At 37.7% G+C, this 12,162-nt stretch overlaps 1 protein-coding gene across 2 annotated transcripts in view; it reads right to left on the minus strand.

Annotated features, from left to right (window-relative positions):
* The window catches only part of f (forked), a 231,506-nt gene that overhangs the window by 145,120 nt on the left and 74,224 nt on the right, over positions 1 to 12,162 (minus strand). For both annotated transcript variants that reach the window (XM_067778484.1, XM_067778483.1), the window contains exon 2: positions 7,716 to 8,303. In XM_067778484.1, the coding sequence (XP_067634585.1) occupies positions 7,716 to 8,272 (557 nt within the window). In that variant the 5' untranslated portion in view covers positions 8,273 to 8,303. The remainder of the gene's footprint in view (positions 1 to 7,715; positions 8,304 to 12,162) is intronic.

The following is a 12,162-nucleotide window of genomic DNA, read 5'->3' on the forward strand; positions in this document are numbered from 1 at the left end:
CGAAGTGATGTGGGAGTTAAGCGTGTTATTATGTAAATCTATTCGAAATAAATTTTCTTCAGATAAAAATTTTTTTTGGAAAAAAGATTTTGAAGCGCATTTTTCTTTGAATATAGTTACAGGATAAGACACCAGGACTTCTGAAACACAGCGGGTTAGGGGGCTTAGAATATACCCGCGGTAGGTATGCCTGTCGTAAGAGGCTACTAAAATACCAAATTGATTCAAGGTGTTGCCAGCGTAATATATAGCTTCTCCAACCCAATTGTCAACCTCACCCACCCGTGGCGAATCCTGTTTGATTAACAGTCGAGGCTCTGGCGACCCCAAGTTCCTCATGGAACTAGGAGGCAGGAAGGGTGGGATGGCCTAGAAGGTTTAATGTGGTCATATAAATCGTTCCCGACATGGTCGGGCTAGTATATTAACGGTGCTTTGATACCGAAACGTACCGGATCTATATATGGCAAAGGACCATCAACATCGATAACACTCCAAAAGCCTTCGGGGAGTGTCTTTGTCGTTAATACAGCAACAACAACAACCCAAGGACTTCTGCTTGGAAGATACTAGCCGAGATTGAAATCGGGCTGACAGCGACAGCTAAAATTGCTGAGAAGCTTTCAGCTCCTAAACCGCAGTGTTTATTTCGGCCACATTCTCTAACAAAGCCATTAGTTAAAGCTTTACCAATCGTCATGTCTCAAAAGGAGATTTGTGTCGAATTTGTGCCTTTTTGAAAAAGAGTATTTAATTTTTCCCCCTTCTCCACTTCTTAAAAACAACCATGAGTGCGGAGTGTCACATTTTTAAAAAAGCTACATGCGAAACCTCGTGTAATTGAATGATTAGCCTATGATTTTTGCGGCAGTCCATATAATTTTTCCTTTAAGCTTTTGCTTATTAGAATTGATGGGCGGTTTTTCGGTAGACTGAAAATATTTAATGATATGTTTTATATGGTTTTAATATATAATAACTAGTTATTTACAGACCAATAATAAAAAATAATAAATTAAAATATTTATTATTAAGAATTCATGAGCTTATAATAATTAAATATTCAATTATTGTGTTTTTCTAAGAGAAACTGAAAAGAAAGAATGAAACATTTGCTGGCATATTGCGATGGTACCATTTCGAAAACCACCACGAATTCATCGCCAGGCAATTTCGTAATGTTATCAAAGTTTTCACCGAGATTCGAACCGCAAATCACACGCTGAAACTGCACTTGCCTTAACCACTAGGCTATCCTGCTTCTTTTTGTCTCCTTGCTTAATTCAGTTTATCTTATTTCTACACTAGCAACACAACTGAGACATTCTGCCTCTATTAATTTGTGTGTGTATGTGGATTTATTTTTGTAAAACTTCTTGTTCGTTGTGAATGAGGAGCTTTGTAAACTCGGGCTCAGTTTTACATAACGTTAGAACTCCAACGCCAAAAATATTAAAACAGTATGAAGTGCGCAGAAAAGTATGCAACATTTATCACCATATGGTTACAAGGAATAACAGCATAACTTCTATGCTTTTACACAGGAATTAGGTGGTTATTACCAGTGTTCCCAGAACTCTTTCAGAAAAAAAAACCTACTTTGGCAAAAGTAAAAGCTAATAAAGGCTCAAAAAATGTGTAAGGGTAAGAAAAAAAAGCTAAAAGTTTAAGGCAACTTTCTATGCTTTTTATTAATTTTTTTTATAACAGAATAAAAATTTAAATTAATTTTTACTTCAATTTCATTAAAAATAAAAAATACTTAGCAGATGCTTTCTGTATTTTAAATTAAAAGGGATATGTGATTAATAAAACTCCACTATAGTCTATAAGTTTTCGTAATACGTTTGTGGTAAATGGTTTTTTATATGCAAAATAAGATCGCCGATAAAACGATTTTCAATAAAGAAATCCACTTTTTGTCCTTTTATTTTTTCAAGTTTTTGGTATGTGTTTTACACCGACTCCAAACGATTCTGGCAAATGAATTTTTGGAGGGAATATTTTCATGACACTTTCTGGGCTGGCCGAACCACTGCCGATGAGTGACCCCCGGTTAAATAAAATTTTGAAATAGGTTATTATGAATATGAATAAACGAATTTGATCTGATGGTGTCTTATTATAAGGCCAAACAATTATATGTGCAATAAAACTTATTACAAGGTTACACTATGGTACATTAATCCTTATTCAACCTCTTTATTATAATAGCTTATCTAAGCCTGATTTTGGGTGGGCTATATATACACCTTTTATAAAAGGTCCTAATACAGCAAGTAGTTTCTTTTAATAAGGCCTTATGTTACCTTATGGCTTATAATAATTCCTTACGTAAGTTTTACTTTATATGAGCTATAAGCCTTACATACCACGGTATCTTTCAAATATATATTATGCCTGTTGACATAAGTACAGAAAAACAAGGAGTTATCCTATTCGTGTGGATGCGATTTGCAACAGATCGAATCCCTCGTTTTATGCAGCATATATGTTTTATTGCATAGCTCTTTTGTCTACATGTGGACTTTGAAACGCAGTTAAATGTTTCTGAAATCAAAAACTGAATTTCACTCGGAAGCGGTTTCAAAGCAGATGAAACAGTCATAGAATCGAGTGGCAAACACACGGAACGAAAATGATGTTAGGTAAATGTTGCTTTAATAAAGTTAGTACGCTCGATTTCTGCCTACTATAATGCCAACATTATCTGTTCCTTTGCACACCAAATTTTTAAAATCTAGTCCAAAATCATTCAATGTTCTTAAAATTGAATCTACATAAAACCGTTTATCTGGATTTTCTACAATTTAAAAAAAAAAGCTAAAAAGGGCTAAAAAATATCTCAAAAAAAAAACTGAAAAAAGATTAAAGCTGCAGACATTGGTGCTTTATCGGTAACCGTATACCTTATAACAGCTGATTCGACCAACCTTATGGGAATCAATGCAATCAATTATTGGCGCCGCTAAGGTCGTAACCGTATCGTAGCCAACCAATTGGTTTTTGGTTTTCCGTCGTAACGATAAACAGCTGATTACGTTAGGGATACGACTACAGCGATACGACAAACGGCACCAATGACTCCGCTTTAAAGCTAAATCGCAACGTTTCAAGGTAAACGTAGGAAAAAAAGCTAAATCTAGCGGGAAAAAATCAAAACTGACAACACTGGTTATTACTTATGTCACCACGGTACTAAATGTTGCATGCATTGTAAAGGTCTACAAGTAGGATATGTAGCAGCACGCATATACGCAGCAACGCTCACCTGATAAAATGCTTGTTCTTGTTCGTTTTTTTTTGTGGATGCTATTTGGCACTGTTGTACTTCTTAAGTCAAAAAAGGAGTAGAAGCTGCTAAAGAAAACTGCGTAAAATTTTTATTGTTATATTACAAAGAAATATCCTTATTTACTTTCAAACGAGCACTTAATTACATCTCTCTTTAAAATCCATATGTCTTGGACAATTTTAATTAACAAATTGTGATACTTTATTATCGGGGAAGATTGCTAAAACACGACCAAAACCGTCGGGGAGGTATTAATAGACGAGTTTTTGCCACGCTTCCAATAATTCGAATACTTTTTCCTATTGGACTATTGTTAACAGACAAAACGCGTCTTTTCATTTCTCTTTCCAAATTTTTGGACGGGTTATTGCAGTCGACCTCGGTTTCAAACTGTGTTTCGCGGAGAACTTTTGAACGGGTAGAAAAACTTAGCACCCGTGTTTGTATTCTCAATACTGGAATAACTACGCGTCCTCAGATACCACAATTCAAGACTTTTGTATAATTTTCTGTAGGATCCATATAGGTGCACTACATTTTCATATTAAATTCGTTCAAAAAAAAAAAACAAATACCATCACAGCAACCCATATCTGATATTCCGCTCCTTTTTTTGTTTCCCTGCGTCGCTTTCCACGAGAGCAACCCCGGTAATTTTGACACTTCGTTCAGTATCTAACGCAGTTTCCACTGGGTTTCACGCTAGTTTGACACTGACCAAAGTGTGAAACTGCAGTGTGTTAGAAAGAGAAAGGATTTTTTTCCTTCTCATACATACATTTACCATACTTGTAAACCTGTACTATGGTTTCATGCTTTTCTGCGCACTTGATACTGTTTTAGAGATTTTAATTTGGGGCAGATTTCGTATGCAGCGTCTAATACGCGTCTATGAAGCTACGCCTCGGGTGCATCTTCCCTAACTTTTTTTTTTGGTTTGGTAATTGGTCTGGGCGGCCACCGTGGTGCGATGGTAGCGTGCTCCGCCTATCACACTGTATGCCCTGGGTTCAACTCCCGGGCAAAGCAACATCAAAATTTTAGAAATAAGATTTTTCAATTAGAAGAAAATTTTTCTAAGCGGGGTCGCCCCTCGGCAGTGTCTGGCAAGCGCTCCGATTGTATTTCTGCCATGAAAAGCTCTCAGTGAAAACTCATCTGCCTTGCAGATGCCGTTCGGAGTCGGCATAAAACATGTAGGTCCCGTCCGGCCAATTTGTAGGGAAAAATCAAGAGGAGCACGACGCAAATTGGAAGAGAAGCTCGGCCTTAGATCTCTTCGGAGGTTATCGCGCCTTACATTTATTTTTTTTTTTTAATTGGTCTTGAGTACTCAACTTTTAAGTAAAAAATTAAATAAATAACGGACACCTTAATGTACATATGTACATATTGTATGTACATATAAAGCCTAACGTTTAGATTACAGTGCATTTACCAATTAACATTTGATGATATTTAGATTGACTGTTTTCATGGTTCCATCCCAGAAATCGTGCAAGCAGGGATAGAGACCATAGATCCAAAACAGTAGTTGGTAAAATTTTGTGTGAGTTAGTACTGTTTGCAAATTCTTATAATTATGTATGGATTAAAAAGTTATATTCGCCAATAATTTTTGTTACATTACTTTCAAGCGACTTAACTTTTGAAATGACCCGTGTTAATACGAGTTTTCCAAGAGAGGTCGCTCGAAGTGGCTTACAAATCTTTCATTAAAAATTTTTCATTATATGCTTTTTCGATAAAATGGGGTCGAAACATCCGAAATTGGTATAATTGAATATACCCCCGGCATCCATTTAACTTGGTTTCTAGCTCCCTTAAAGTATAAGGTCCAGATAATATTTTCTGATACAAAATGTTATGGTAAGAAGCAAGCCCGTCCCGGTTAAAGTTCATCCACGGTTGAAGTTGCTGCAGGACCACCGTGATAAATATTTAAACTTTCGCGGTCCCTGAGAGAAGCAAAGAAATGTTGGCCATGACTATCCGTGCATCGACTTTTACTCATTTTCTGTTTTTTCCCCATTCGTTGTTGACTCTGTGTAACATTACACGTAATACTGATAGTAAATGTTAATGCTGGCACTAATATACATATTTTTATATGGATACCGACGCGTGAATATGTAGTAAATTGCAATCTGCCCGGTTTTATGACAAGGACTTACATATTTACATAAGTTAAAGTTAATAAACAATGGAAGAAAGAGGTAGGTTAAAGTTTATCCAACATCCATATTGCATTAAATAGGTTTTCTTTCATTAAGACACATATTTGTCTCATTAAAGGTCCGAAATTTCGTGGGCTATATGAATGGTCCTTCCAAAAAGTAAATTTTAAGACGATCCCTCCAGCCATTTTTTTTAAATAAGTTTCATGCTCCCCTTGTACCGAAAGAAACCTATCGTAGTGCTAATTGCGTTTTATGCCGACTCCGAACGGCATCTGCAACGCAGATGAGTTTTCAATGAGAGCTTTTCATGGCAGAAATACACGCGGAGCGCTTGCCAAACACTGCCGAGGGGCGACCCCGCTTAGAAAAATGTTCTTCTATTAAAAAAATTTCTTTCTAAAATTTTGATGTTGCTTTTCCAGGGGCGTGAACCCAGGATCTTCGGTGTGAATGACGGAGCACGCTACCATCACACCACACGGCGGCCGCCTCGAAACTATTAGGGAGCATATTAATAGTGTTTCTGCCTACGAAAGCCACTATTGTCGGCGAGATTCAAGTGCAATGTATTTAAACTCCGATTTTTCAATAACAAAAATGTACAGTCTGTACTGCAAAGATGTTGAAACTCCTGTTAGCTTATTAAAATATTCAGAAATATTCCACACAATGAACTTAAATTACTTTAAATCCCAAATGGACCACATCAGTAAAAACAGGCAATGCATCACAAAGATGCAGATAGAGCGTATAAATCTAAGAATTTTGACAAAGATCTGATAAGAACTCATTCGTAAGCTCTATGTTTATAGCTTTCTTAGAGAGCAATCATAATATTAAAATGATTGAGCATAAGTTCTTTGAGCCAGGGCATACACATATGGAGTGTGATGTGACTCACGCCCTTATCGAACGAAAAAAGAAGACTACTATGAAAATCCACCATCCACGTGATTGGTATCAATTTGTACTTTCAGTTGGTAACAGGAATACATATGAAGTAATTGGAATGGAAGACAAATTTTACAATTTTGGCTCAATTGCTAAAAGTAAATTGAATTGGAGAAAAGTTAATGAAGATGGAGAGAAGTTTAGAGATTAAAGAGAAAAATGAAGACTTGGTAAGCATTTTGAAATTAATCGATCCCATGTTCCATAATTTTTACAAAAATCCGAACTCGGGAAATATACGGAATACTGATCCAGATATTGCTGATGTCTCTACATCTACAGAACGATACCTCTTTATAGGATATGCTGTCATCATTATGTCAAATTGTTGAAATTCCTTTCAGATCCTTTACTTTCGTATTGCATTATTTGTTTACTACTATCTCACTTGTTTATGATAAAATTGGTTGAAGTTCCTATGTTTCATTCTTATTTTTCGCATTACATTATTTACAACATTTTTGACAAAACAGCACATGTAGTCTTATACTGAAAACATCATATTTATTGTTACGGCATATCGGCATAACTTGAATTGTGTCACCAGATGGTAAGACTCTTAGTTCGGAATAATAGCATAAGTTTACTTACGTCTTTCGTCTATGTATAATTATTTTTAGAAAAAAAGGTATAAATTACGTTTTTAAGCGTATTCGGAAAACTAATAGTATTTATGTAAGTTACCTGCCAGCATAAGATGCATATAATATCATCTGAGATATTCCAAAAAAAGTTTGTTCGATTCCCTCGAAAACTTTTTTCAGATTATAATTTAAATCTCCTGAAAAACGCAAAAAACACACTTTTGCTGTTAAGACTTGTGACCACTGAAATGTTATACATATTTAATAAAACAATGTAGTACAGTATATCACATCCAACTACAAGCCATACACAAATGGCTTTTATTCTGAATGCACAAAATCAGATGCCGCCGCCGTGGTGTGGTAGTAGTGAGCTCCGTCTATCACACCAAAGATCCTGGGTTCAAAAATTTAGAAACAAGAGAAGAGTTTTCTTATAAAACCTTTTTCTGACAAACTATTTTTTGAACCACGGTTCCTAGACTGAGAGAATTGGCATGATGTTTATTAAAACTTAAATGTACATAAATCATTAATCTATAAATCAAATGCTGAGTGGAGTAGCACTGTCATTTCTGAAACGCCCTATTTCAGAATTTTTGATGTCAGTTGAGATAAAAGTTTTTTCAACCGAATTCCGAGATAGGGAGTTTTCGAAACGGTAGCCGAGGTAAGGTGACGTTCCACACAGCAGTCCAAATTTACCTTTCCGATAGCTTTGCCTTTTGTTTGAAGTTAAATTTTGACCGAGAGCTTGAACTGGAGTCACAGAACGAAGAGCCACCAAATCGGTTACAGTTTGTATAACTAAATGAGGAGGTACAAAGAGTGCAGAATGAACTAAGCTGCGTTCCATCATCACTGGTACCACTTCCGCACGTATTCGTATTCATATCACTAGCGCAATATCCTCTGTTCAAGGTTCTTCCATGATTTTCCATTGGATCGTCATAATCATCTTCTGATGTTAGTTTTCTTAGATCGAGTCCTAGACCTTGGGATATTGTATAATTACATAAACTAAGTTTTCGTGCCATCGAAAGGTTTTCATTAAAATGAATAATTGATCTCGATGTATCATTGCTATTTCTGTAAACAAGGCCATGAACTGTGTTTGCACTAAGATCAACAGACTTGTTTTCACGATTCGAGTTGAAATATATTTTTGAAGAGATCGCATTAGTAGATGGTGCCATTTGCTCTGCCGTCGAAATTTCCCTAGAGCGCAGGAAGTCCATTATACATTGTTTTAAATCTCGCATAGTTCAAATTATGGTGAAATGCCGGTTTTGCCTGAAAAAAAAACTTTGTTTTTAATAACCAATAAATAGAAAGGATATGAAACATTATGCTCCTAAGTGATTGTGTTCAAAATATTAAGTATGCTGTGTTCTGTGGAAAACCCCATAATGAAGTATCCAGCATCAAAATTTAGAGAAAAAGCACCTTAAGCTTAAATGCACAGGCACAAATGTTCCAGGGACCAAAAAAGTTTGCCGGGCGCATGATGCAATAAACCATGATTCATGGCAATAAACAAGACAGGTAAAGTCAATATTACAAAATGGAGTTGCATTTGACAATGCCCGCCCTCATAAATTTAAGTGTTGCTTCTTGACTTCTCTGCAGCATTGATTTTTTCAGTATCTTAAAAAAAAAAAAATACTACATTAATGCCTTTCTGAAATATGAAATAACGTGCCGGAAAATAACGCCTGCGGTCTGTATTTATTTTTGTTGCAGAAATTGTAGTCAATGGAACTGAATGGCTGAACCTTCAGAGTATACATTGTCAACAACTAAAGAAACATACTGCTGATGTCAATCGCCTGATTGGCGATCTGGAACAATATCATGAAGTTGCGGACGAGTATCGGGCAGGCTTGTAAAACAAAATCTCAGGATTGACGGTATAGACCCAACACTTACCTATGTAAACTAAGCATTTAGCATAAAGGGGTGGATGATGTAAAAATATACAGCGGCAGAGGTTGTACAGCAAAGATGCTTCAGCCAATCGGAGCTTATAGATTGACCTAATGGCAAAAAAATACTTTGTTTTATCAGAACTTTATTTTAAACAGCTTTGGATAACCCTACAAACTCTTAGTCAAACATTAAATACTCCCAGCAGTATGATCAATTCCGACAGTTATTATTCTGACTTTATCTATCCACCTGCCTATCCTCTTCTAACACTTTTTCTCTCTTATTTCCTGCCCTTTTCTTATTATCTACTTTACCTTAATCGGCTCATTCAATTTCCCTGTCCCTTAAATTCTACCATAAATCTTCCCCCTCTTGCTCTTATTCAAGTCTAACTCTCACTTTTACTCTTAATCTTTACTACTTTGTCCTAAAACAATACCCCTATTCTTACTTTTACTCTCACTCTCCATCTTCCTCTTTTTCCATATACATTTCACTGAGAAGCTTTTTCATGGCAGAAATACACTCGGGATGTTTGCGAATTCACTGACGAGGGGCGACCCCTCTTAGAAAGCGGAGCGCGCCACGGCGGCCTGCGCAATGGAAATTTGAAGATTTTTCGTGAATGGCTAGAAATTTCAGGAACTTATCGACAGCCGCAGCATAACGTAAGTTTTTGAATTACTTTGACGTCGCCGTTGCTTTGCCTGTGGATTAGGAACATGGCACGTATGTGTTCGATTTCGTGACTTTCGTTCAAAGTCAGCTTTTAACGCAACGTAAGCGCTAAAACGACGCAATAGTGGAATGTGTTTGGGCCTTTACAGCTGCCACGTCGCATTTGAAATTTTTTTAAACCACATGCATGCAGGGTGCAGCAGTTTATATAAAATAATTGATAACCGTTAATTTGATACTTAAGTGTAAAAGCTCACAGGATTAGATTATAAGGCAAAAATAAGGAGTTTCAGTTTTCGAGACTGGTGGTTGGCAAGCCGCACATTTGCTGTGAAATAAGGGAGCTTAGCTACTGGCGCAATGAGAGATTTCAGGCGATATGAGACTTCTTGGTTAACTGGTTTCCCAACCTGTAGCGGCACCACACTCGCCATTTTACATTTTTCAGGAATAAAAAAGCTGGGTAAAGACCAGCACCAGGTAACTGAATCCGCCATAGCCAATGCTTTTTATCATCGGCATGGCAATCCCGTCCGGGCATGTTTGATTGTTTCTTCAAGCTTTTTGGCGGCCATGATAATGGAGGATGCATTGTGTTTACGTTTATGTGGGCGTGTTGTTATTGTTGTGTTAAGAGTGCTTTGCCCCATTCAATGTGCATGTCTGTTGACTTGTCCCACGCGGATTCAATGAAACTGCGAAAAGCTCGTTCCCCTTTACGGGCATCAGTCGAGATTGGGTCGACAGCAATGATTCGACAGTATATGCTGCTTTTGAGGTAAATGAAATTGCAATGATTAGACATGAAGTCGGCTTATCGTTCTAGCGAGAGGTGTATGGGCAGTTGGCCATTCAACGCAGTTGATAAGTCCACGCTAACGATGAAACATCTAGCGAGGTATTAAAATTGCCTGCACACGTCAGGGTTCGTCCACGTTCACCGCACAGAACGCCGTGCCAGCTATTTTTCCGCCATCATTTCCCCCCTTTTAAATCAACAGGTACCCAATCTAGAGTATACTCAAAGGCCGTAAGCTGTAACGCTGGTGCCACCAGAAATCAAGTTGTAATCTGTATATATTGTATCATTGTAGATTTCTAAATAGGGCAGTTTCTGGTTACTGCCCGTTTTGAGGACGTTCGCGGTTGTTGTTGCTGCAGCAGTGATTCGCCCCAACCAATAGCTGCTAACGGGAGTCCGAGGAAATTTGCAGTTTTAACAGGTTTGGACCAAAGCAATATGGGTGTTGGAGGCGTTGGTTTCACATTACAATTGGAAAGATGATTGGTGTCATGTGGGGATACGTTACAAGCGGTACATACGGACGTTGAGTTTATCGGGGTTGATTTTGAATAAAGAAGGGTTATGTGCGTCTCCCTGTGGAGGTTGCTTTCTTCAACTGAGTGTTTTGAATAATTGTTTTTCAGAAAAGGGGTTAAAGGGGCATTTCTTGGCATGGTAACTTGACGCCTTTTTATAAATATCTCTGAGAGCCTTTTTGTGCTTCTTTTTATACGGCTAGCTTCTTGAGTGCAGAATTTCTTGATAGTGCTTACGGAGATGACTTCCTAAGTTCCTCGGAGGTGCGACTCCTCAATCAGATGTCAGATGTGATGCCCAGGTTTCTGCGTATTCACCAGAAACTGTTTGTTCAGCATTCAATTTTTGTCATTCATGGGGAGTATTGGCGTGGATGTCCAATATTGACAACATTTGCCACGTCCACGTTGTAAATTAGGTCGCCGAGGATTTCGTGGTGGCAAATTTCGCGAGGTGAAAAAAAACTGTACATACTAGGGAATTTTACAGCATAGCTAATCAATAAATGAGCCGGGACCTGTTGCAATTATCGTGCAGTCATCGGCGTAGGATACAATGGTTATTCATTCTGCTCGGAATGGCAGCTTGGATATGTAAAAATAAAGCGATGGGGATAGGACACCTCCCTGCGGCACCCCTTGTTTAATTCTTCTGGGTTTTGATATTACGTTCCTGAACTGCACCGATGCTTGCCGACCACACGGGTAATTTACAGTCCATCTTTTGAGACTAGGAGGAAGGGTAGTCTCTTCCAAGTCTTGCAGTAATGTGCTGGATACGGCTAGCGGTAAAAGTACTGGTGCTTTACTATGTAACTCGAGGTAAAAGTTTAGTTGAGGGGTCGACTGCTAATACGCTACCAAAAATATCGACAGAGGTGTCAAAATACGGGGGTTTAATTTAATGTGCAATTTATCTGCGTGTTAATGGCGTTTAGCGTGGTGGTAGTGCTATGTAGTTTTCGAAAGCCATGCAAATTTTCAGTGAAATAGGGAAGCATAATGGCTTCAAGTGTCTTGGCTAGGGGCAATGGAAGATATAGCGTTTCTTTGTCTTTACCCCAAGTGCTGCCGGCAAGAGATTTGAGGATTTTATTACGGCTTTGGATTTTAGGTACAAAACATGCAATCGCATGCTCGCCAAAATGTAAGTGTTAGATAGTCAGTAGCGTAATGCCATAGACGTGGCTATCCACGTCCATCTTGCAAATAAGGTCGCCGATGA

This window comes from Eurosta solidaginis, chromosome 4, assembly GCF_040869045.1.
Source record: "Eurosta solidaginis isolate ZX-2024a chromosome 4, ASM4086904v1, whole genome shotgun sequence".
NCBI lineage: Eukaryota > Metazoa > Arthropoda > Insecta > Diptera > Tephritidae > Eurosta > Eurosta solidaginis.